At 53.8% G+C, this 26,399-nt stretch overlaps 5 protein-coding genes across 5 annotated transcripts; 2 read left to right on the plus strand and 3 right to left on the minus strand.

Annotated features, from left to right (window-relative positions):
- Positions 1-3,032: 3,032 nt before the first annotated feature.
- Positions 3,033-4,129, plus strand: J4E93_009440 (uncharacterized protein; the record flags this gene model as incomplete). The annotated part of the gene is made up of 2 exons (XM_049347332.1): positions 3,033-3,205; positions 3,265-4,129. 2 exons carry the CDS (start codon positions 3,033-3,035, stop codon positions 4,127-4,129), a joined length of 1,038 nt encoding a protein of 345 aa, XP_049195600.1.
- Positions 4,130-8,269: 4,140 nt separating this feature from the next.
- J4E93_009441 (uncharacterized protein) lies at positions 8,270-9,178 on the minus strand (the record flags this gene model as incomplete). The annotated part of the gene is made up of 1 exon (XM_049347333.1): positions 8,270-9,178. The coding sequence occupies one exon, from the start codon at positions 9,176-9,178 to the stop codon at positions 8,270-8,272; it is 909 nt and encodes a 302-aa protein (XP_049195601.1).
- Positions 9,179-10,087: 909 nt separating this feature from the next.
- Positions 10,088-12,744, minus strand: J4E93_009442 (uncharacterized protein; the record flags this gene model as incomplete). The annotated part of the gene is made up of 3 exons (XM_049347334.1): positions 10,088-12,454; positions 12,526-12,655; positions 12,722-12,744. The coding sequence occupies 3 exons, from the start codon at positions 12,742-12,744 to the stop codon at positions 10,088-10,090; spliced, it is 2,520 nt and encodes an 839-aa protein (XP_049195602.1).
- Positions 12,745-14,479: 1,735 nt separating this feature from the next.
- On the plus strand, positions 14,480-15,868 carry J4E93_009443 (uncharacterized protein; the record flags this gene model as incomplete). The annotated part of the gene is made up of 1 exon (XM_049347335.1): positions 14,480-15,868. The coding sequence occupies one exon, from the start codon at positions 14,480-14,482 to the stop codon at positions 15,866-15,868; it is 1,389 nt and encodes a 462-aa protein (XP_049195603.1).
- Positions 15,869-21,559: 5,691 nt separating this feature from the next.
- J4E93_009444 (uncharacterized protein) lies at positions 21,560-25,984 on the minus strand (the record flags this gene model as incomplete). The annotated part of the gene is made up of 1 exon (XM_049347336.1): positions 21,560-25,984. The coding sequence occupies one exon, from the start codon at positions 25,982-25,984 to the stop codon at positions 21,560-21,562; it is 4,425 nt and encodes a 1,474-aa protein (XP_049195604.1).
- Between the last annotated feature and the right edge of the window lie 415 nt (positions 25,985-26,399).

Consider the following 26,399-nt stretch of genomic DNA (forward strand, 5'->3'; position numbering starts at 1 on the left):
TATATAAGCCGCTACTGCCAAGTGTTGAATGAACAGTGAGCGGCAGTATCAGTCCAGGAGTTCGAAAAAGAAGATAACACTCCTAGAAAAGGGCCAATTTGGCAATGCCTCTCCTGGTTATCAAAAGTCTTAGCAAGTAAGCTTGTACGAGTTCGTAGGGCCCTTGCTCTCGCATCGACCGCCGTTCTCCTTGTGCACTTCGGCAGCTCCGCTGCAGTCGTAACTTGTGTAAAGGTTCACTGGAAGACCAGTCAGTTTGTACAGCGCGGCGATGTGGGTGTGTAGGTTCAATACCTTGGCAAGACGGCAGAGTAGCGCCGAATGTTTTCATCGTGAAGCTGCCGTTCCACATTGGGTAGCATTGATTGGGAGGGAGGTTGCTACGGCTTCCAGTGGAGCAGAAGGTTCCAGGTACCGGGGTGCAATCAGTGCAGTTCCATGTTGTGAAACCTATGCTATCATAGGCGACGCTGGTGGCGGCGAAGCCGAGGGTCGAGATTATGGCGAGAGTGGAGTGGAGATGCATGTTTGATGACAATCGTCTGGAGATCTTGACGGAGGAGATTGAGGGATGAAGTGCTGGCTTCCTATGTACGGCGGATTGATGGTCTTATAGTTCGTCGAGAGATGGCTGGAAGATTCTCATGCTAACAGTTTGAGCCTGCCGTGCTGACGCCATAAATCCTCAACATTTCGAAAGCTCATCCGGTGAGAGGCTTGGTGTACGCTGAAAAGCTTTGCCGGTTGTGATCAGTACATGTGTCCGCAGAAGGGCTTTAGATGGTTCGTATAGGTGTGAGCATTGAGAAAGAGGCGTCGATCCTGCGAGTGGGTGCAGCCAATAATAACCGCTTCCATGCTGTATGTCGGTTGGCTGACGCTGATGCTGATAGAAGCTAAGGAGTAATGTGAACAGCCAAAAGATGACTTGACTTGCTATATAGCGTGTTGGTGATGTTGGTGGCGATTGAACTATCGAAGCGAGATCTTCGTGGCTGTATTACATCCATATCGATTGGCCCACAATGGCCGCAACCCGTGTCGCGACAGTTATTATGATGAGTCCGAACCTTCGCTCAAGGCAGGCCAAGACACGATCAGAGCTCGACAATGATGAGCGAGATGGTTGTCTGTCAAAGCGTTCGCGTTAGCCTCGAAGTCTCTCTACCTTCCGTCGAAGTACAAGGGCTTGAGTCCTGTCTGCATAAGCAAAATTACCTAAAAAAACAAGAGCGCTGGTACGTGTCGCAGCGGTGTTATGGTAATGGCTGTGACCGGTTATGGGCTATCAGTAAATGTACGCAACCAAGTCGTCGCATTCCTGTTCTTCGTCATAAAGCCGATTCCATTAGCGTCTACCTGAGCTCCTCTCTTTCGCGCTTCTTGAAGTATGAAGCCCCGCTTCAAGACATCTGTAGGCTCAGCATCTCTCTCACTCTGAGCCAGCAACCACCTAGACCGAGCCCGCTCTGCCGACTAGCGGTAGCCGATGGCCGATTCTGATGGAAAGCTGCAACGAAGCTGAGGCAGATTCGAGGACTTAGGAGATCCATCAGGATAACATTATACCAAGACCTAGCTCGCATAGTGATGGTCAAGTTGATAGAAGTGTTCGTGGAAGGCGCACGTGGAAGGTGTGGGCTGCCGTTCCCCGAAGTGGCGTAGTGCGCGAAGTTTGACGCGTCTCTTCACAACGTCAGAGCTTCAAACCTCACTGCATCCTCCTCAGTCCACTCCATGACATCGCGCACCTCCCACCTGCCCGTGTCTCTCACCCATTAACATTGTGCGATTTCAATTCATGGCTGATCAATATCCTGAAGTTTGTCTCTATCACTATTGTCATCTCCCTATTGTCTTGCTATTGTCTAAATGCCCGTGATGATACGCGCTGCCTCACCAAGGAGGTCGCCCTGAGAGGTCTTCGCATCGAACATCATCATTTCTTTGCATCATGCATTGCCCCATTACTTTATGTCTTTATCAAATCATTGCGAAATGAGTCGTCTGCTTTCTTCATTCTCTATGAGGATTCGCACATCCATGAGCCTCGTCGTATGCAGATCTCAGCGTGCAATCCCTTTTCTTCAAGCCTCACCTGACCCATACATGGTACTCATCGCCTACGGTGTCTGATCGGCTGCCACTGAGGCAATCTTCATTTGACGAGGTTTGGTGAGAGCCCCACGGCTATTTTCAAGAGCATGGGAGCGACGCCTTGGTCGCGCGTCACATGGCGACGCACGATGGGAAACAGCGCATACCTTACAGGACGGAGTATTTCAAGCCAGGTCGTGCGCCTCCCGCTTCACTTCAGGCAGCCGCGCTCATACCGCTACTGTGGGGTCGTTTGCACTGAGTGAGAGCGGAGTCGCGCCCGCTTACCACGCACACTTATCAACACAGCGATATCAAATTTGCATCTGGATATAAAGAATTGGACTTACCATGGGTATATAATTGCTACAATTTGAGAGTAATACAATTATTCCGTAAAGCCTGCCTCGTGTCGCAGGTTGGTACACACCATTAGTTAAGTGTCCCCCCCAAAATGAAAAACCTCGCTGACTATCCACGTTCGAGCCCAGGTCCAACCACTCAGCCCTTAGTTTGCAACACCGAGTTGCATTCTTTGGGCTGAGTGGTGACCTGGGAGCAGAAATACGTGTTTCTCTCTCAAGTCAGGACCTGGGCTTTAAACCCTATAGTACCTTAACACTCTTCGGAGTTCTTAAATACAATACATACACCCTAGACATAAAGATCTGGGAACAAGACACCGGTGTATCTTCTTTTTTGCTCTTTCTTTTTGCCCAGCTAAGCGAAGTGAAGGCAGTGCACGAAGGCAGCTACCACGTTCCTTTCACTATCTTACCCATGCTCTCACCTACCGACCACCCGCTTACTTACCTTCCTACTATCTCTCTACATTAGTGTTCCCGCTAGCCTGTATCTTTCGGCGACAAATACCCTCCGCTACACCTTTCCCCCCAATACACCCTGCTAGATTCCTACACCATCTAGTTCTGAAGATGCCTAACCCTGCAACCCTTGTCAGCCGTGTCGGCGAGCCTTCTGAGTACCAGCTCCTGCGTGAAGTACTTCGCCGCAAACTCATCAAGGTCTCACCAGCTCTCTATCCTAATATCACGCTCGATCAAATCCTCGCTGCGAATGGCGAAAACAACATGTATCCCTACCAAGAGTAAGCATTATCGCATTGCCAAAAATAAGGTCGTACAGCGCGCTAACGATGTCTGCTAGTCATCCGCTTGCCATGCAAGTCAACATGGGCGCCACCTTAGCAGGCGTGCTTTTCCGTCGCGGAGAAGTGAAGTACAACATCAAGAACCGCGTCCCGATGGGCCAATGGAGCTTTGAAACCGCCTTGGCCTACTTCTGCAGCAACAGTAACGACAACATCAGCTTCTCAAGCTACTTTCGACAGACCCGCGCTCGCCTTTACCTCGCCGCGTACGCCAAATACGAAAACAAGGCCACGAACGTCCAGAAGGTCTACATGCTCGCCTGCGCTGAAGAGAACGGAAATAAGCGCATCCAAGACCGCGGCTTCAAGCCCACCCATTATCGCGAGCGCTTCATCCACGAGCTGCTACAGAATCCCCAAGACTTCGACATTTGCACACAGAACCGCAACAAGGGTATCCTGAAGGACATGCGGCAGCTAGTCGAGTCATGGAAGCTGGTTGAGACCAACTTCGATCCAGACAACGTCCGCCACCAGAAGCTGGCTGAGATTGGACCGGCTCTTGTCGAATTCTTCGAAGCTGAACACATCGCTAAGGACGACAAGCCGGATAGTATCCCTGGTGTCAGTCCTACCGCTGTCATCGAGCTCGATGTGACCAAGTATCAGCCCTACACCGCCGACTATCGCATCTTGACAGGCCTTTTGAAGGCTATGCAGGGTTTTCGTACCTACGAGACTGTCGACATATTGGTTGTGGACGACATTGCTGATGGGCTTGATGGTTTGAAGGTTTCCAATGATATTGGAATGGATGTCACACCGGTTGAGGGCCCAAGTCGACCTGTATTGCATGTCATGACTATGCCGGAAGTCGATCTTTCCCGCTTGGGTGACGTTGTTACGCTGAACTTCGACTAAGTAGCTGTCTGAGTCTCTGTAACGTTGATTGGATAAGGAATAGACTATTGGAAATAGAGTTGGGGTCGATACATAACTGTGGACATCAGATTCAGATATTTAGAGTGTAGATTTTCACGGTACTGGGTAGAAAGATTTCGACCGCTGGTGAGCTTGCGAAGAATCAGTCCTGATCGCCATAGTCACAAATGAAACACACATGTTCGAAACGTTGCGTGTATATCCTGGTTACTTCGATCATCTTCATCTTTACAACACATCCATTCTATCGCGCCGCTCATTCAACATCAAGGCGCGTTGTCGCATTCTACAACCGCACAGCTCGAATCTTTCGCTTTTCCGATGGACTCTGTCCAATATCCCGTGACCCTGCCCAATGTTTGCTCCATCACGTCATTTACTCTGCTAAGGTCTTAGTAAGTCGCGTAAAGTGCGCTCCCCGCGCTCTCTTCACTGCAATTGACACTGTGGGCTTACACTCCGCCACCAACATGGACGACAGCGCCGAGAATATCGAGACTATGTCGCAGAACTTGACACCTGAAGATGTGGCAGCGCTCGAAGAGCTTCTCCGCCGCAAGACCGACAGAGTACCCAACGGCCTCCGCGCCCAGCAGACGCTACCACTGGAAGTCATTCTCTCTCCTTCCCCGCAGCAACAGTACTTCCCCTATGAAGTGTGAGTCTTCGCCCATAATCTTGGGTCCAGTCATGAAATTGCTCATACTAACGACTTCATAGCGCTGATGTCGCAGAAGGCGCGACATTCGCCGGTCAGCTCAAGCATCGTGGCGCCATCGCACGGGCGATGCAATCGTTCACCCCCATGTCGGAATGGCCTGTTCAAACCATACTCGCCTACTTCACTTCCAACGTCAACCGTCATATGTGCTTCTCCCGCTACCTCAAGCAAACGCGTGTTCGGCTATTGGTCAATCTGGTGTCGCTGCTCAACAAGACTGACACACCCATGATGGCGGTACGTGTCCTCAAGACTCTACACATTACATCGATATCGTGACTCTAGACGAATGTTTATTGACGCCATCATTTAGGCCTACACACTAGCCTGTATGGAATACGCCCAGCATCCCAGTCTCGGCACCCAATTCGACCCCGCGAATCCCACAAAACACCAACTCGCCTTCGTCCAAATGCTCAAAGACAACCCCGATGATTTTATCGTCCTCAGCGGGGACTCACGCAACGAATATGTACGAGAAAAGCTGACTACCTACCTCGCCAAAGCACGCAACGCATGCCCAGACTGGACCCAAGTACCTCCTCCGACGCGCGCTTTGTTCGACTTCTGCTTCAAAGGCGGCCAAGATCAGATGAATCAGATGGCCCAGAAAGTGGTGACTAGGAAGCGGAAGAGGGGAAAGAAGAGGACCACGCCATCGGTACCGCAGGGTGATGTGCCGTTTGTGTATAAACGGGTATTGCCGCCGTTGTTCGAGTATGAGGATAGTAGGATTAGGAAGGTGTGTGCTGGGAATGCGTTGTTGGAGGGGTTAGTTGAGGGGATGCCTGGTGTGAGGGTATTGGGTGAGGAGATTGGTGTTGATGATGAATACAAAGAAGATGTTGAGGGTGGCGAGGAGCTCAAGGTCTCTGGGGTTAATGAGCCAGGTGAGGGGTTCGAACAAGGTCTAGATAACTTGGTAAAGGAAGGAGGTGGCGTTAAAGCTGTGGGAAGTGTGGATTTGACATCGTGGTATGACTGGAAAAACGTGTAGAGATGGGTATGCCTGGCACTCCTCAAGACACATTGAGCGTTTGGCGGAAGTGTTGGGTAGAGCTTTTACAATCTACATAGGTTCATAAGCCTATTCATCACTCTTGTTGTTTTTCACGAGCACCTCCGGGCTTCATCAAGAGGTGAATGCGGCCAACGCATCACGGGCATGTCATCATCAACGTTATCTCACGCTTCGGCGGTACTAACCTTCATTCTAGAGCCCTCGCACATCCAAGAGCACTGCAAGCTCAAAGCTCTGCTTCAAAGTTCAGTCGCTAGGATGCCGGAATCTCGTGATTTGGGTTCGCAGTTTGAGATCATCGACATTGGCAATGTGAGTAACTTCAACGTCATGAGCTTAAACGAGCCTGACAAGTCGCACGAGGACGACATCAAGAAATGTACGCGGATGGCGGTGAAGATGAGATGGATATCGATGACGGCTTCGGCATTCTTGACAGTGCTGATCTAGAATTGTGGGTGAAGAGGGCTGAGTCTGGTATGTAGATATCTGAGTATGCTTTGCTTCAGCGTACTTTGAGTGCTTCAGTATCTTGTAAAGAGGGCGTTTGCCGCCTAAATAGGTTTACGGGGACGTGTATCTTGCTCCATACATTTGGTGAATAGCTCCTGGGTTAGCCATACTGTACACGACATGACACAATACACAAGGATGCCTAGCATCCTTCAACACACTATCACCTCCCAAGAACGCTCCTCATCATACCCCTTGCGATCTACATATGTCTCCAACGATTGCACGCAACCTTCGCATCCTCATTGAATACCTCCTCGGTCACCTCAACACTTCATCACGCACTTCCCAACCCGATTGTAGTCCTCAACCCACTGCATGCAAAATCATCATATTCCACATATCTATCCCCTATCTAATCACCCAGCCTGATACACAGAATTCTCAGTCTTGTAATACACAGTCTTGACTGGCTGCTGTTGTGACGCATACCTTCCTCTAGCCTTTGCACTCTCCTCTCTACTCTTCGTTCTCCTATCCACCATCTAAAGAGTGCGGATCTGTTGGCTTGAGATGCCGCTTAGACCTCTCTCTGGTCGGGGGATAGTGGAGAAGCTACGATGGTGGCCCTTAATCGCGTGTTGAAGGGCTGGATGGCCAGGCCCTGAATCTGTGACTAGATGCTGTTGAGATGAAGGCTCATCGGCAGTGATGATGGGCTTTTGATCGAGATGTTTCCGAGTGCGATGACGCGAATGTGCCGAGCTAGGCTTTGTAGTCTTCGATACCGCCTTCCCGCCGCCGCTGCTATGTCGGGAGTTGATGGCTGATTCGGATGGTAGATGCGTCTCGGCCTTCATCTTGGGATTCCGGTCCTCGCTACCCCCCTCCTTCATCTCCGCGTCCCAGAACCCGACTAGTTCCGACGTGTCAATCATACAGTGCCCTTTGTCTCGCATATGCGTCTGCACAGCATTCACACTTCCCTTTTCTTTTCCACAGTAGAGACACTCGTAGTATCTGCAAACCAGAACGGCCAGATACGAGAGAAGAGACTCTAGAGAGTAGAGTCGCGAAGGGTTGGGAATGAAGAGGCTATGTTGTGTGGACATATGGTCCAGGTTCGTTGCGGGGCTTGGAGACGCGGAAGGGCAAAAGAGACATCTTGTTGACGACGCGCTTCTCAAAGAGTCGGCTTCTATGTTTTCCATCGACGATTTGGAGGTGGTCTCGCGCCCGCTGATGTTGTGCGCAACAGCTGTTCGGGGTCTCCGTATCAGAGCGTCAACATCGTTTCTCTGTCGCTGAGTGACATCCTCGCTCTTGCCTTTTAGCATTCCAAAGTCTTGTTCAGATAAAACTGGCAGTTCAGAAATATGCCTTTTGGGATTTTCGATACTGTCACAGATTGTCAGTCCAAGCACTCCCCCATCTACATGCTCAGAACTATGTCACTGCCAGGGCTGTCGCATATGTGTACGCTGTAGTGCGCTACTGGTGAAAGAGAGAGAACATGTGTTGCACGGAAACACTGTCCGCAATTCCGATGTCATCTTCGAAGTTGTCTGTGTGGTTGTTTGCTGGGAGGGTTGAGTGGAGGAGTGGTAAGTGGCTCTACGCTGAGAAGGTAGGAATGTACCGTATGAAGGCGCGAATGCGATCGGCTTCGCTCTGTCTAATCAACGTACCGAGGCATCTGTATCTTCTATAGCTAAGAGTGTCCATGTTTTGACTGGTGTAAAGGCAAGCACAAGGTCACGTGCCCTGCCGTCCTCGGCGCAGCCACCTCAAACCACAATGAGTCATTTCCACTCACTCCCACGCATACTCACTCAACCATATCCTGTCTTCCTGTTAGCTAACCAAACATCACTCTAAGCAATATCAGTCAAGGCGAGACGTTTTCAAATCCAATTTTTAATTGTCAATCATGATACCCATGCTTCCGCCAACTCTGCTTCTTCTTGTCGCTCTTCCGTTCCTTCTTGAGCTTCTTCGTCAGCCCCAGCCCTTCAAGTTTGAAGATTACCTTCTCCACCAGCTTGGTAACACTACTCCGCCTCTTTACTTGTTTAACCGGTAGAGCAGTGATACCTTGCTCTTCAACGTGCGGCTCGCCTTCTTGGCTATACTCATCCTCATCAATGTCAAAGTGGTCGGATATGGGTGAAAATAGTTGGTCAGCACTGCGGTGCACGTTAAACTGCTGGCCGTCGAAGTTCCACTTGGCCATGATATCCTCGTCATAGCCTTCGACGTAGCCCGGGCGAGACGCACCGGTGCTTTGTGAGATGCGGGGTGGATAGTAAGTTGCTATCCCGTTGATCATCCTAATACACGTCTGTTGTTCGTAGATTGGTGTTTTTGAAGATAAGGGGGCTTGGGCTGTAGGGAGTTCATTAGATGTCCGTACATGCAGGTCGAGACGGCGGCGGGGTGACGGCTGGTCATCGGAAATGACAGAGTCATGGCGAGAGGAGTTGTGAGAAGATACGGATGCCGAGGATGTGCGAGGACTTTGCTCTGCTGACCGAATGTGAGAGCGAACAGGGGTTTGCCTGTCGATGGGTAGCGATGGCAGTGGCTTCTGCTCATGCGTCGTCATGATTGGATCCATGTTCGGAACACCGCGTCGAAAGGATAAAGGCAGAGGTAGTGCTGATGACCTATCCAGTGCCGCCAGGGCCTGCTCCTCCTGTGACTTCCTTCGGTAGTGAACGATTGGCTTCATATTACCATCCCAATCGACGATCATAGTGCCCTGACTCGCTGGCCGATTGTTCTGAGCAGGTGCGATAAGGGATTGCCATGTTGCCGCATGGTCATCGATCATTTGCGTTAATTCTGTTGCAGCTCCATAACGAGAGCGAACTCTGGCATGGTGCGTGGGTCGGTACTGGGAGCCTTCGCTGTGATTGCGAATGTGACGGGAAATGTTGCGTGGTTGAGATGACTGCTGAAGAGTGCAGCCGGTGTCATGGCGGTCGGCGCCATGAGCAAAACCGTAAAACGACATAGCGTTGAGCGGGCGTGATTGTGTTGCGTTGGTGGAAGGTGTCTACTTTGGTCTTTGTTTCGATATGTTCGAAACTGAGTCTTTGACGTTGTTGGAGCAGTGGAGCAGTGTATTTACTGTGAGTTGTTGTTCCTGTGTGTGGTACGTTAGAACCCTATGGATGTTTATGGGAGGCAAGTTGTATAGACGGAGGGAGGCGCCATGGTATGTGCACAGCGCGATACGAACATCGCGTATAGTGAATTCATGTGCCCGAGTGATGCTACGACAGCGATGATCGTTCGTGCATTGTGAAAGCCGATAGTTGATGATGAATGTGACAGGCGGTGGAGGTTTTGAGATGAGATTAGTGTGAAGCGAATCTAACGCATCGTCATTAGCAAATTAAATACAATCCCGCTGGCATGCCAATACCCCACGTTTCGACATCGGTGGCCAACTTATTTCGAGCAACCCAGGTATACTATGACTGCAATCTCTTTCGTCTACCCACGTTCTCTTACGTCTCGAGATGCATATGAACAGAAATGACGCAACAGATTGCTATGGAACATGTCAGACACAGGAAGGAAAATGGTATAGACCAAAAGCACAAACTCCGTGGCGAACGATGAAGAGGAAGAGTGAGGAAGCACAGCGTATGAACCCCGGGTATTACCAAGCTCCAAAGACCCTCGTGATGGATGAAGATGGCCTGAGAGTACCGAGAAAAGACAGATGAAACATCTAGTTCTTATCCTTGCTGGATAGCTTGTCCTTGATCTTGCCGAAGAAAGAGCGGCGCTTCTTCTTCTTGTCGTCAGCACCAGAAGCGATGCTCTGACTGCCTGGAGTGCCCTTGGGAGAGACGTCCGAGTCTTTCCTGAGGTTCTTGGCGGGGCTTTCCGGGGCCAGCTGTGCGGCTGGGGCAGAGCTAGTGGCCTCGGTCTTAGTTGTCTCTACGCCGGTGGTGACGGTGGGCTGGGTCTGCTCGGTGGTAGTCGGCTCCTGCTTGTTGAATGCGACTTCGGTAGTAGAGTCGATGGGCTTGGAGGTCGGCGGCTGAGCAGGCTCCGATGCGGGCGCGTTGAGTGCGTTGGGCTCGCTGGAGGACTTGAGTGGCTTAGTATCGACAAGGGCCTCATCGGAGAGACCAGCAGCATTTTGGCTTCCTACAACAGCAGCACTGGGAGCTGGCTCGCCGGCAGCCTCGGTTGACTTCACTTCTTGAAGAAGTTCAGTCTCCATAGCCCGCTTCTCGCTGACAGCCTCAGCATTGGTAGCGGCCTCGGGACTGACGTGTGCCTCCTTTTGGCTCTCGGCGACGACATCCGGAACATCACGAGCAACGGACTCGTTGACTGATTCCCTGGTAGTGCCGGCTACGACAGCAGCAGTTGCACCGGCAACAGCGGTCGCAGCAACCGCAGCTCCCGCAGCAGTCGCAGCAGCAGGTGTGGTCTCAGCGGGTGCGGTCTCGGTGGTTGCCGCAGTCAGTACAGGAGCAGGCTCACCAGATTCCTCAGATCTTGGGAGCTTGTCCAGTAGCTCAGACTCGACGGCAGACTTCTCTGCTACAGCCTCGCTGTTGGCAGCGGCTTCGGGGCTGACGTGTGCCTCGTGTTGGCTGTCAGCGACAACCTCGGGTACGTCGCTGGAGATGGTCTCAGAAGTAGCCGCAGGAGCAGTAGTGGCTGTGGCAGCGGAAACGGCGGGGGCTGGCTCGCCGGCCTCGTTGGTCTTGGGGACCTCGCGCAACAGCTCAGACTCCATGGCAGTCTTCTCTGCGACGACCTCGGGGCTGGATGCTGCTTCGGGGCTTGCGTGTGCCTCCTTTTGGCTCTCAGAAACGACAGCTGGAATGGCAATGGCGGGAGCTGGGAGACCAGTCTCGTTAGTCTTGGGTACCTCGCTAAGAAGTTCTTGCTCCATGGCGGACTTCTCAGCAACAGCCTCAGGACTGGCTGCGGCCTCGGGCTCCGCATGTGCTGTGTTCTGGCTCTCGGCAACAATGGACGGGACCTCGTCAGCAGTGGAGGTGCTGGGCTCGTTCATGCCGGTAGCCTCAGCAGCCTTCTCCTTAGCAGAGTAGACGGCCGCAGTGAAGAGACCCGCACCAGCAGTCGCACCAGCAGCAGCAGTGGCGGCGGCAGCTTTAGCTGTGTCGCTCAAACCAGCGTCTCCGCTAGCTGCGGGCGCCTTAGAGACAGTCTCCTTCAGCTCTTGCTCCATCTCCTTCTTGTCCTGGACGGCCTCTGGGTTGGCAGACGCCTCAGGGTCGACATGAGCCTCCTGCTGGCTTTCGGTAACAGTCTCGGGGACACCGCGAGGCTCTAGAGGGACTTGGGCGGCGAGATCGGCGGTTGTGCTGTGAGGAGCAGAGGATTGGATCGTGACGCCGGTGTCCTCCTCGACCTTGGCATCAGCGCCCATGGGGAGGCTCGATTCTGGGATCATGTTGCCCATGACAGGAGGGATACCGAACATGCCACCCTTGGCATCGCGCTCAGCCTGGGGAGTGAATGCGAGGGGAGGGAGAGCGTCGGACTTCTCGTAGGAAGAGGGATCTGTCTTGACTGTGCTGTCGACGGTGTTGGAGGTCAAGGTGCTGGCATCGGGTACCTTCTCGCCAGGCGCAAGGTGGATGGGGTTGCCAGCGCCGGCAGTAGCGGGGATGGGCGCAATACCGAAAGCAGAAGCCTCTTGCTCGGGTTCCTTGTCGTGCTTGACAGTCGAGTCTACGGTGTTGTCTGTGAGAGTGCTCGCTTCGGGAACGGGCTCGCCAGGCGCAAGCTTGATGGGGTTGCCGAGGCCAGAGGTAGCGGGAATGGGCGCGACGTTGAAGGTCTGCGGTTCGCTGCCGGGTGTCTCTGCGTACGGTGTCTCGGGGAAGGCGCCAGGCACGGGAGAGTTGGACTTGGCGTCCTTCTCGCTCTCTTTGGGCACAGCGCCGGCGAGCGCAGCGGTTGTGGACTCGGGCGCGGCAGAGGACATGGTGTTGACGGGCTCCTCGTCGACGATGTCTTCGGGCAGAAGGACGTTGTTGATGATGCCGTGGCCGTCATCTTCCTTGCGCGCGCTGTCGTTGGTACACCAGTTGCCGTTTACGACAAACTGTGGTAGACGTGTTAGCAGAGTCTGCGCAAACGGGGAAGCCGACGGTATGCGACGGGAGAAGTGCGCACCTTGTACTGAGTGTGGGTCTTGGGCAGCTCGACAGTCTTCTTGAAAATGCCATCCTCGTTCTCGAGCTTGACCGTCTTCCTCCAGTCATCGAAGGTGCCAGTCACGTAGACCTCATTGGCCGAGTGTTCCCTGTGCGCGTGTAAGCAGCTGGGCACGGAAGGTGCCTAGGCGGGCGTGAGGCAGGCGCGAACGTACCAGGTGAAAGTATATTTGCCCATATCAGCGCAGCGATGGACGTGGATCAGGGATTGCAGAGTTGGGGAGAGGGAGTAAGACCTGTCTTGGGCGCAGGGAGGAGAGGTGTGGAGGTGGTTGGTAAGTCAGGATCAGGAGCTGCGTTGGGTGGAGCGAGCTAGCTTGCGGCTTGAGTGCGCGCTCGGACGGTTTGGGGAAGATGGAGCTTGCGACTGTTTCGCGCGACAAACAGCAGCGATTTCAATGCAGGCACAAACACAGAGTCAGGAGCGCGACAGATATGACTTGTAGCTGCGGAATTGGCGAGGCTGGCGGTCTGGTCGCGACAAGACGCTGAGTCTGCAAGATTAGAGACGGCGTCGCTAGCCACAGGAAAGCTTGGCGGGATGCCGTTCATCGCGCGAGCCCTGGAACACGCGGGACCGACGGCGAGCATGTGCAATGACGAAACCTCCATGGCGTCGTGCTCAATTGCTGCTACTCTTCACAATTCTTAGGCCACCGTGCACAGTTGAATTGTGCAGCGCATGCAATTCGTATCCAGCCGCCTCATCTCGCAGGCAGAGCGACACGACGGCCCCTCCAGTTTTGCTCCGCGTGCCTGTGCGCCTCACAAGGCCGGCTTTGTGCGTCATCGCCATGTCCTGGACCTGTCGGGATATCTGGGCGGATTCCGGGGTCGCACGTGAGCTGCTACCTACAGTAACCTACCACTCGATGATTTCGTCGTCGCCTTATCTCAGATACCGTCTGGAACGCCTCTTGATCAGAGTTTTCGTGTCCTTCCTGCGCCGCGTCTCAACATGTTCGAGGATAGGATTCACCGCATCGTTGCCCATGATGAAAGTGTGCCTCACCGCCAATTGCAAGGTTGCGCCTCCCATGCCGTGCTCGTCTTCGCAACTGAATCCTATTGCATAAGTTGTGAAGTAGACGGCGTTTAATGTAGAGTTGCTATTGCAAAGGACCTGCCCAAATGCTGTCTACCCACACGGTCTTGCAGTTTGTAGTGCGGTGTCTGATGGGCACCATGGATGCGCGACTTGATGACGTGAGAGTCAATGCGACACCACAACACCACCGTTTATCTTGCCAGGCGACAAGAACTCGACGATATGGCTTGTGGGATGGTCGTCATGGCCCGCAAGACAATCAAAGCTCGGAGCCGCACCTGTCTACACAACGTCTCAGCTTGATAGTTCACGACTCAAGTGTGGGATATGTTAGTGCAAGCTCCAGTGTGCGCAGGCCAGGCAGCGGGAGCTAAAGCACGGCTTGAGCAGCTATGACAGCTATCGCAGCTGTCTTGCCCTGGTGCTACAGGAGCTCAGTGGGTGTGGGAGTCACACAGGCAGTGCGCGCGGCATCCAATTGCGGCGGCGAGAGCGGGCAGCCGTCGCGTAAAAGTCGCCGTGGGAGGCTACAGCGTGCGAGGGATTCTAGAGGCCTTCTGGAAGATAATAAGCCCCAGGAAAGCTTGCCTCGATCCTTACCAGTGACTGCCCTGCCCGCCATCCCACACCCGTGATCCCTCCTCCCGCACACGCCCCCTCTCCTGCGCATCCTCACCGCGCTCCTGCTGCTGCCAGTCCCGTACGGTGCAGCCTGCCATTGCGTCTCCTACCTAGGTATTCACGCATCCTCTCTCGCGCTGACGCTACGTTCTCGCGGGCCCTCGCAGCACAACTGCCTCCATCCCTGCACGTCTCGCGACCGACGTCAAAGAGCTGCGCTTGACCCCTCACCACCACCGCCCTCATGTCCCTCCCTCCCGACTACTCCAACGAGATCGCCACGCTCGACCGCGAAATCCTCTCGCACAAGCCCCACGACATCCTGCAGTTCTGCGCCAACTTCTTTAACCGCCGTCTCGAGTCGCAGCGCACCGAATACCTGCTGTCGCAACAGCACTCCAGTCCCCAGGGCCGTGCCGAGAACTCGTTTCCCGGCAACAACCCCTTCAGCACCTCGCCCAGCGCCGGCAGCGGCTTCACCAAATCCACCATGCAGCGTCTCGAAGAGGAGGGGGAGAACGACACCATGACGTCGCCCACAGCCTCGACCTTTGGAGCTATCGACTTCAACCGGTCCCGCTCCACCAACAACAACGACGCGGGTGCGAGCGCATTCGGCGACTTTGGCGGCTTCGGCGGCTCCTCCAAGAACAACATCACTCAGATGCCGCCTTTATCGGGCGAGGGCCAGAACTTCCCCAGCAACTACAACACCAACAGACGCACCTCCGTCTCCGCCGAGTCGCTCAACCCCGCCTCCAGCGCCGCCGACAACTTCACCCCGCCCTTCCACCAGAAGACGCAGGACCAGCTATCGCGCCTCAAGTCGGCCGTCTCCGGCAACTTCCTCTTCTCACATCTCGACGACGACCAGTCGGCAATGGTCCTCGGCGCGCTGCACGAGAAGCCCATACCCACAAAAGGCATAAAGGTCATCTCGCAAGGCGACGTGGGAGACTACTTCTACGTCGTCGAGAAGGGCGCCTTCGACATCTACGTTAACAAGTCAGGCAAGGTCGAGGCTGGCATGGATGGCGTTGGCGACAAAGTAGGCTCCGTCGGACCAGGTGGTTCCTTCGGTGAGCTGGCTCTCATGTACAACGCCCCACGTGCTGCGACAGTCACCTCGACAGAGTCATCCACGCTCTGGGCACTAGATCGCATCACCTTCCGCCGTATCCTCATGGACAGTGCTTTCCAGCGCCGTCGCATGTACGAAGGATTCCTGGAAGAGGTTCCTCTGCTTTCTACCCTGACTCCCTACGAGCGCTCCAAGATCGCCGACGCTCTCGAAACCAAGAAATACCCCCCTGGCACAACCATCATCCAGGAAGGCGATGTCGGCGAATCCTTCTTCCTGCTTGAGTCTGGCGAGGCCCAGGTCTTCAAGCGCGGCGTAGACAGCGCCGTCAAACAATATACGAAGGGCGACTACTTCGGTGAGCTCGCCTTGCTCAACGATGCTCCCCGCGCTGCCTCAGTCGTCAGCAAGACCGAGGTCAAGGTTGCAACACTCGGAAAGAACGGCTTCCAGCGACTACTTGGGCCCGTCGAGGGTATCATGAGACGGAATGATCCCAGCAAGGCTGCTTTCGAAGGCGACCATGTGGATCCGCTATCCACGACTTCATAAGCGTCTTCTGGCAGGATTAGAATACAGAATGCTCCACTCACACGGGAGGTGAGCGGCACTGTTACACACAGACGGAAGACCAGGGCGTGGACAATTGCGGCCGGGTGTGGTCCTGTCACTCTTCGGCGTTCTCGCATGTATTCCTACAGTTTCTACTGTCACTAAACTTCGCTTAATGCCATGGAAGATGATACAGCTTCCCCTCAGATCAGGAAAGAGCTCTGGTAGGAGCTGCTCTGTTACCTATACTCCACTGCGTACGATACTCATGCTTTAGACTTCTGCTTTCATGCTTCCCTTGGGCGACTATCAACATGTGACGTACTATATAAGTTGCCAGAAAATGTCCACGATGGTTTCCGCATCCCTCCAAGTCTGCGCTGCGTAGGTGTCCTCGTGTGCTCCTGCCTTCCCTCGCTCTGATGATGTAACATAATCGCGGTGCCCCGTGCGGCGCTACTAGGTAGTACGGGATGCAGGTGCGCTCCCCTCCAACACCACACTCGATGGTTTGAGTGCGCTCCCACAACTCTAACATCACAGCAACACGAGCTCTGATCGAAACGACAATAAAATGTTATTCAGCACGAATAGCCATGCTTCTCTGCCAAGTGCTTCTGCTCCACACCGCCTGCTGATCGTCATGCAGTCATCGTGGCGTTCGCCTCTGAACCTTGGAAGACATGGGTGTTCAATGCGTGATAGCGTATGTGGATGAAGACTCACAGGTACGTCCATGATGGTACCTAGGAAAAACTTTCGATATGATACTCACGATCTCTAACGGGGCTTCAAGCGATCGGCTACTTATGGCTCGCAGCTGCACACACCAAGAACCTTGACAAAGCGTCATTCGGTTCTCCACATACTTCATCTCGATTCCTACGCCGTTGGGATCACTAGCAAGAACGTAGCACCCCAGCACATCTCCACAAGACGCTTCGTGCCGTCAACGACTCGCCCTTACTACATACCGAGGCATTGCTGCTTACAGCTCTCATGTATCAACAAAGCAAAAGAGCGACGGCAACCCCGAGCAAACGCTGGCGAATGCAATTCTCGTGAATGGAAACTCGCGCTTCACATCAACTGAAGAAGAAGTGATCGACTATATCTACTTTTCTGGGCAGCAAATCGCCATGTGCGCTGCTTCACAGCCCCGTTCCTCAAGACTTCGCGATTTCCGATGCAGCATGCAGCCTGCAGCATCTTGCATGCAAGATCGCAATGTTCAGAGCGTTGCTTTTGAACGATACGGGCACGGCAGACGCGCCTAGCTGATAGTGTAGCAGCGGATACCTACCCCTGCATACACTATGACGCATTCGACGGACCAATGTCTCTGCGAATCTCAGTCTGAGCTTACAATTACAACGGGGTGATGCAACTGGACAGGCGGTCTCCAAATCCCAAAGCGATCCAATGACCGCAAGCTGTGCATTTCTCATCGCGTGCGCCTGCAGCTTATATGCAGCGACCGGGGTGAGTGGACACTAAGACTAAACTGGGACAATGGGTTTTATTATCTACAAGCATGCCAACGCCGTTCACGCACAACTTCGCCATATTTTCGTGGTCCAAATCGCGCATGTCGGAGCGTACGGGCGTAAGGGAACCGGCCTGGCTGCTCCAAACTAGCACGAAACACCCATGCGAGAATCCGGAGACCTATCGAGGTCCTTCTCGCGGGTCTCACTTCTTTGCAGTACGCCTCGGTAGAAACCCTTGGCATCATCAAGAGCTGTTGTAGCGGTCTGTATGCCGTAGCAGGCATGTCCAAGTTCCCGGCGCTCGGTCGTTGATGATGGTGCTGCACGCATCAGCCACACACTACGTTGAGGCTACTCCTTCCCTCCCGCAACGTTCTGCGGGTCAGGGAGCTTGTGGCGCACATCGGCTTTCGTACGGGACGATGGGCGGTGACCGCATTCGCCAGGAAAAGCGACTATGCTCCACTGCCTGACATCGATTCGGTATGTACTGCGGCAGGGTAGTCATACCGGCGTGCGCGACGTACAGTTGATCAAGAGCACACTGCAAAGAGCATGTCCACGTTGTACGCTGCGAGATCCACTTTTGATCTTCGATACTGGCCTATTTTGGTTTGGGTATGGTTCATGAAACATGACCTCCATTCACAGTTGCGTAGGAATAGCCGAGATCAGTTCGGTACTGGAGTCCCTTTGGTGTGTACCAGTGTGGCTGTGGCATGTGGCTTCAGGGTAGGTTAGCACTGATCTGAAGCATCGCATACGGTACCTGGATCTTACGTTATCTGTCGACTGCCTACACATCCCTCTACTTATGACCCAAGATCGTTCGCTATACACAATGTCTCAAGTAGCATCAACTCGATTCTATCCACAGCTCTCGAGCCGCCTATACCTTCGCACAGCACTTTCGACATGGCCTCATCCAGCGATCAAAAGGCATCCAAGAGACGAGTCGGACGCCAACGCCAGCCACCCCTTGCACCTGGACCTCCATTCCAGTTTGTCGTCGCCAGCCACCCGGATGATTTCAAGAATGGGAAGACCATGAGAAAAGTACGGTCGCACGTCATGTACACACACCGCGAAGCCTTGTCACCTACGGACACAGCTGGGAGTCGAGAAGGCAGTAGCACACCAAATATCACGACTCGTACACCCAGCCCAGTGATAGCAAGTACGAGCAGCATGTCACAAACAATTCCTTCACACCCAAGGCATCACGGCAGTGGGTGGGAACAGGATGCGCATGGGATTCAAATACCGTCACCATCTACACATCCCGTGCGAGTGCTTGCCGCTCGGATACATTCCGCAATCACCGAATCCTCCCCTCATAGCCAGGCCCGAGTCTTCGACGAAGCTCCTGGGTACCCCTTTCCTGGGGGTAACGCTTCGCGACATGAGTTGTTGGACGATTTGAAGCGTGAATGGATTGGCACTACCACCTTCTACTGTTACGGTTTGTCTCTTCCTTTCTCTACATCAAGCACTCACTGATGGCAGTAGACCAAGCGTGGATGCAGTACGTTTGCGTCAATCATCTTTCGTTCCTTAGCCACGTACACGCGACACTGGTCTATCAAGATCTCGACGAAGGCCTGCTATACGACAGTGATCTCACTGTATATGCGAAGACCAGGATGCTGGGGCTGTTTCATGGCCGACTGGATACTGATGATACCACTATTCTGAGCATACTCCATATGCTAATCAGCGAGATTGGTAGCCCTGAGGAAGAGGCATTCAATGTACATCAGGATGGCTTGGTGACCTGTATAAGGAACCGACGAGGCGGGCTGAGCCCAAACATCGCGACGTTCATGACTTTGTAAGCTCTACATGCTCAACGTTTGCTATCCACTAACTTTGCCAAGGGTAATGCTCACTTGTGCCGTCTGTCGCAGGCAGAACGAGTCGGTAGAGCTCACACCACGATCATCTTCTGAAGCCTGGGTTGGTCACAACAGTCCGATCTCGCCGCTGTTAGCCTCCCAGGAGCATATACCCCCTCTATACCGCAACGGCTCAACGACCACGAACGACATCGTCCGAAAGATGCAGAGGTGTACCTACATCTTCCTGGCAAGATGGACGCACAAAGGTGACCCTCACATGATTTCAAGCGGTCAGATAGCGACATGCGATGCAGAACTACAAGACATATATTCCGATCTGCTTCTACTGCCCTCTGCAGAATACGACAATCACCCTGACTGGATCTACGAGAGCTGTCGTATTGCTGCTTTGATCTACTGTAGATCGGTAGTTCATGGTGCAACACTTGCGGATTCGGCAAACATCATGCACGCAAGCATATCTGGCTCTAGCTCCGAAAGCGTTACTCTCCTTGTAGCCCTACATTCTGCTCTCGCCAAATCAGAGGTCCAAAGTTGCTGGGGGTTCGACCTATCTGGCGCTTTCCTCTGGGTAGCTCTCGTAGGCGCAGCGGCGTCATGGTCCGCACCACAATCCTCTTCAGATGAGGCATTGCAGGCTTCAGCCTGGATGAGGAAGTGCTTTGCGCTGTATGCAGTCAGAGCAGCAGTCTCGGTCCCTTTCGACTGTGCTGACGCCACGATACAAGCCTTGCGCACAATGCTGCAGGTCCGGCGGTTTATAGCTGTCAAAATGGGCCCGACACTCCCTCAGTGAGGTCATTGCGCATCTCCGTACCTGTCCTGGCCGCTTGTATTCTTACTTTCCCTATTTTCGTTATCTGTACAACAGTCGTTTCATTCACGTCACTTATGCGATTGGTCGAATTCGCATGGCTGCTACAGCCACGGAAGGACTTCGCAGTCAGTTGCATCTTTTGCCATCCCTACGCCTACGCTGGTACGTACGACTAGGGCCATACACGCGATTATCCTTGTCAGCATTTCGGTTTTGTATTAGCGGTTTCATATTAGCCTGTCGGCAGGGCTCGATGCTCTGAATCAAATTCCATGCTGGTCATCCAAGAACACTCACCCTTTGGCTACTGTCATCTGTCTCCATGCAATTCACTCCAACACTACAGTGCACAAATCGGGGTACGCGCATGTCCTCTCCCCGGCGAACCACGTTTCAAAGGTGGAGAAACAGCCTAGCAGCGCCCTGCAGCCCATAAGGCTGAATCTCCAGTATCTCACCGTACGTACATCCTAACCAAAGAAACCAACCGAGGAGCAGCGCGGCAAAGGGACGAATGTATCAGGTAACTCGTGACGACCAGGGCCACAGCACAGTCCACTTACGGTCAGATTCTAGGCCCTGGAAACCTTAAACAATCCTTCCCCCGTCCCATTAACCAGTCACGCAGCCTTCTGCGCCCCCACCGTCAGCAAGGGCTACACCGCAGCGAACATCTCAACAACGCCAGTGTCACAACCGCCCAAGTGAACTGCTCACTAGCCACACCACAGCCACAAGTAATCGCGAACGCAGTAACGCGGCACAGTCTCACTCCCCTCCCATCTTACACCGTATGTTGGCCAACGGACCAAATACTCGCGCAAAAAAATACGCCATAGGGATACCGATGATGACCACCCTTGCCACGCTCCTCCTGCCATGCAATATAGGGCTGAGCAGGGAACCTGATCCTTCTGCCTAGCGAACCAAAGTTTGAACGTCGTGGCGACCTGCGTCCTGCGGCTGCGGGCTGCGATATGCAGCCTTGTGGGGCAGGGCTGCGCGCAGGGTAGTATGAGGGGTTGTGGCGGGGGTTTGCGCCGCTCGTTATGCTGGCCACACGTTGCGTGTATGCTGCGTGGCCGCGTTTTGTTGGGGGGTGTGCTTACTGTGACGATGGAGATAACGGTGGAGGGAGAGGGGACGCGTTTTGTGTCGGACGGCGCCGACGGTGTAGTACAGTACGGTGTGGGGACCGAGGTTCTATTCATTTTCTTAGGTGGGCTTAGAGGATATCGGGAGTACTTTTGACTACCGTGGAGGTCTGCATACAGGGTGCATACAATGGGAAGTTGGATGCGAGTAGATGAAGGGCAAAGTCATGTGTGATACCGCCTGCGCACGTCTTGGATCAATGATCTCTCTGCCACTGGTTCAGATCAAATTGTAAAGAAGATTTGTGCATTACACCTGCTCGCTATGCATATAACCTCACTTTCGCCCAGAAACCGCGCCATGTGTACGCCCATCCCATGCATATATATACACCTCCTCATTGCCTTCCTTTTCGAATATCCACCACCTCTCACAGCGCATCCCACCCCTCCTCAAACAACGTCTTCTTAACCCTGAGCTCCTCGGCCCCAAGATACAGCGGCCTAACAACCTGCATACTACCCGTGCCCAGCTTAACGCTCTGCCCCATAATAATACACTCACTAACACCATCAATCGTATCCGTCTTGCCCCTCGCGGCCGCCTCAAACAAATGATCCGGCGTCTTCTCAAACGACGCAAGCTGCAACACACTATCCCTCGTCTTCTGCAGTCCAAACCGCGTGATACCAAAGACCTCGCCCTTGAACGTCATGACATCGGCGAGCAGCTGCATGTGACGCGGATCAATGTCCATGTTACCCATGACATCGCCGATTTCGCGGACGATGGTTGCGCGCGCGGCTTCGATGCCGAGCACCGTTTTGACTTCCATGACGTGGTTGGATTTTGTGTTGTAGGGTTCTATGCCGGGGGTTGTCATGCAGTCGCGGAGGCCGTAGCCTTCGACGAGGAGTTGGCATTCGTACTGGCCTTGGGCGTTGGGGCTGCTTTCTTTCTTGATGATGGCGCGGGTGCAGTCTGGGTAGCCTTTGATGACGACGTCCGGGATGAGGGCTTTGACTTGTTGGACGCGCTCGAAAAATTCTTTGTGGTTGCGTGAGGTTTTTGTGGGGCGCTTTTTTGCGGAGTAGGGGTCGGGGACTTCGACGCGGATTATGGACGAGGATATGCGGACGTTGGCGCCGGCTTTGCCCCATTTCAGCGGCTTGTGGGCGTTGATTGCTGCGGCGATTTCTTGGGGTGAGACGTCGACGAAGAGTTGGTTGATGGTGTCCCAGTCGATGCGCATGGCGATGTAGGCGCCGTTGGGGTGCCAGACATCTTCCACGTAGGAGATGACGTCGCGCAAGTAGGTCTTCTCCACACGCGCCTTGACGATTCGCGCAGCAGATTCAGAGACTTTGTTTGACAGCTCGCAGGCGATTACCGGAGTGGAAATGGCGGATGAGGCGTTGATGATTTCCTTGATACGGGGTACACCCTGGGTGATGGACATACCAGCGACACCAGCAAAATGGAAAGTCTTCAGTGTCATTTGCGTTCCGGGCTCACCAATAGACTGAGCACCAATAGCTCCAACAGCGTGACCAGGCTGTACTCGTGACCGATGATACTTGGTTAGACAAAGCGTTATGAAGGCCTCGAGCGCGCTATGCGAGATTTTCGCAATTCCATCAGCGAGGCCGTACTTTTCAGCATCGGCTGCAGACTGCTTCCTGTCCTTATTGCGATCGGGTTGCACTACTCCCAGGTAGGCAAGAGTTGTTTCGAGCTTCTGTGCCTTCTTGAAGATGTAGTCTTGCACGGTATCGAGGAAGTCACGCAAGGACTCTTTCTGGTCGATGCCGCCGTCGGTCCTGTCGCGATACTCCAGCGGCGTCACGCCGTCGAGCTTGAACCTTGGATACTTGTTCCGTTCGGTATTCAGCTTTGCTTCTGTGTATTCCTTGACCTCCTGTGGCGTCAGGCCCGACTCAGAGTTATCCCACGTCGATGTTACGGCATGCGAGAATGTCCTGTCGAAGTGCACAGGTTTTGCCTTGCCCTCCATGTCTACAGGGTCGAGGTTGTCGTCTCCGTACTGGAATTGAACTACAGTTCCGGAAGAGTTCCGAACAGTGTCGTCGTATTGTGCAGAGAGATCTTCGAGTGATTTCATCAGTCGTCTACTCATGTAACCAGTCTCGGCGGTCTTGACAGCTGTATCGACCAGACCTTCACGACCACTCATAGCGTGGAAGATGAACTCGGAAGGTGTCAGTCCCGAGAAGAAACTGTTACTGACGAAACCTTTCGAAGCAGGCTGACGAGCGGCTTTGGGGAAGTGAGGTAGTGTTCGGTGGTGGAATCCATCTGCGACACGAGCACCGCCAATCATTTGTTGTCCGACGGAAGCAACCATTTGGGAGACGTTAATGTTGGAACCCTTGGAACCACACTTGGCCATGAGCAAGGGCGAGTTCCATCTGCTGAGCTCTTCGAAACAGATGTCACCAGCCGCTTGACGTACACCGGACAAGATACCACCAATCCTGTTCTCCATAGTCTGCTCTTCGTCGCAACCGGGATCGCGCTGCAGCTTGCCCTCCTTGAAGTCCTTGATCAACTTGTCGCACTTGGCGTAAGCCTCTTCTACAAGGTCTTGCTTCTTCTTGTTCAACTTCTCTCCAGGGGTAACGTCGCTGATGCCGAGAGAGAAACCGTTGTTGGAGAGCCAACGTGCAGAGAGCTTGGACAATCTGTTCATGCCCTGCACGGCGTGGTCGGGGCCGAAATCTCGCATCATGACGTAGAACACCGAGTCTTTCTTACCGTCACCAACTGTCGCCTTGTCCATCACACCGCACATGACCTCGGAGTTGCGAATGACAAGATAAGCATCATTCTCGTTGAGATCGGGAGCTTGATCGGGGGTATTCTTAAACTGCTTGCATGCCGCTTCGAGGTTGATCAACACCCTGCACCCCTTGTATGGCTTCATCAGCAAGTTGAAAACCTGCTTTCCGGTCCAGAGTGCTTGTGGCTTCCAAACAACAGGAGGCGGTATGTCGATAGGATGCTTCTTTCCTGTGTCTGGATCGAAGGCTCCTTCGCCGTTGAACATGTAGTTTACAATCTGACAGAACGTTCGTCGATCGTAAAAGTTGTTCTTGTTGCTGAGGAGATATGCTGCAGTAATGAAATCTTGGATAGCCGCGATGATGGGTGTTCCGTTCTTTGGGGTTGCAAGGTTGTATTTGACGCCCATGAGCTCGGTAGCCTCGGTTCGCGCTTCTTCGGTTTGTGGAACGTGCAGGTTCATCTCGTCACCGTCGAAATCGGCGTTGTAAGGATTGCAGACACACTCGTTCAGACGGAAGGTCCTCCAAGGGCGGATTTTGGCGCGATGACTCAAGATACTGAGCTTGTGTAGGGAGGGCTGCCGATTAAAGAGAACAATGTCTCCGTCTTCAATGTGTCGCTCAACGATGTCGCCAATCCTGAGTCGCTTCGAAGTGGCCTCTAGTTTCTCGCCCGTAGTATCGAATCGCGAAAGACCGATAAGTGACGTCTTGTTAGGCTCCTTGTTCGGTCCCTGGTCGCTGATGATGTAGTTGGCGCCGGGATACTTGTTCGACCCATTCTTCACTAATCTCCTCAGCTTGTCAATGTTGTATCGTGTGACCTTTTCGGGGTATGTGAGGTTCTTCGCGATGCGCTGCGGGACAGCGACTTCGTCGATGCTCAGATTCGGGTCAGGACCAATGACAGTACGACCAGAAAAGTCGACACGCTTTCCGGAAAGGTTCTGACGGAATCGGCCACCCTTTCCCTTCAAGCGCTGGGAGAAACCGCGCATGGTCTTCTGGAGACCCTGTTGTTTCAGACCAGGCGCGTCGCTGTTAATGTACATGGCGATCTGCAGCTGCAGGAAATCCCACTGCTCCATCAGGATCTGGAGAGGAAAGCCTCGCGCGAGCCCAGCGCGTATTATGCTGCTGATCTGGCATATGTCTCCGATCTTGTTGGTCACGTCGTCCTCGGTCGCGCCGCCTTCCTGCATCACGGACGGGCGGAGCGCGACTGGTGGTACAGGCATGTACTCCCAGATCAGCATCTCCGGTCGCGCATCCTCAGGTATCATGGCCAGCAGCTCGCAGTCCTCCGGTGATATCTTTTTGAACAAGTTGAGCGCCCTCAGCGGATGCATGTCGTCCACGGCCTTCTTCAGGTGCTTGTCCAGATCGGGGTTCGCGGATTTGGCGGTATCGAAGGACTGATCGAACTCGACTTTTCCGGCGGGTGGCTTCTTCGTCTTCGCGGTAGATCGGTTGAAGGCATCGTATCGGTTGTGGATGATCTTGAGCGGGTGGCCGGGTACCTTGCGGACAGTGCCCTGCAGGGCGTTGCAGTATGGGCACGTCTTTTTCTTCCTGCAGTCGTCGAGGATCTTCTTGGTGACTGCGCCCTTGCGCAAAGTGTCCATGTCGGGCCGGCGCATACTGCGCAGGTATCTCCGTCGCTCCACCTCATCCAGCAGCACGCGCGAACAGTCTTTGCAGATGCAGTTGAGCACCTCGATGATGTGCTTCAGGTACCCCACGTGGAATGCCGGCAGCGCAAGCTTGATGTGACCGAAGTGGCCGTTGCACCTGTCGAGGCCTTCGCCACATGTTCCGCACTTTCCTTGCTTGCTCGAGATACCCATGTGTGTGTCCATAGGCCCGTTGGCCGTGAGCGAGCGCGTGCCATCGGCGGCGGGCTGGAGGTCGTAGACATTGCGGTCTGAGACTTCGAGGACGGCCTGGTTCACGATGTCCTGGTTGGAGTATATACCGAACTGGATGTGCTTGATGCGCGCGGGGATGCGGTCCACGACCTGCTGCTTGGCCAAGCTGCGCGGCGCCTCCATGGTGGCGGGGGGTGGTTGTGCGGGGTCGCTGAGGTGAGTTGATGCTACCGGGAGTCGTCGCAGTGGTCGTCGTCTCGCATAGTCGTCGCGTCGTGAGTCATGATCTGGGCGACAAGAGAGTGCAGCAGCAACTTTCTCGTCGCGCCGCTGCAGATTTCAGGGTGGGGAACGTTCCCGCTGCACTAATGCGGCCTAATGCGCTAATGCGGGCTGATAAGCTGATAGTACCCCGGAAGGCAGTCGTGACCAGGAGCATCACCGCCTGGTGGCTGCCTCACCATTGACCGTCTCTCTGCCCCGCCCATAGTGACGGCGAGGTTTACATTAACTTCGCGTGAATTACTCGCTTTACCCTTCTTCCCACTTCTTCCGCACCAGCAGCACCTTTATCTACACGTTACTGGTTGCTCCTGCC

Source organism: Alternaria ventricosa (assembly GCF_023758065.1).
Source record: "Alternaria ventricosa strain BMP 2768 chromosome Unknown scaffold_21, whole genome shotgun sequence".
NCBI lineage: Eukaryota > Fungi > Ascomycota > Dothideomycetes > Pleosporales > Pleosporaceae > Alternaria > Alternaria ventricosa.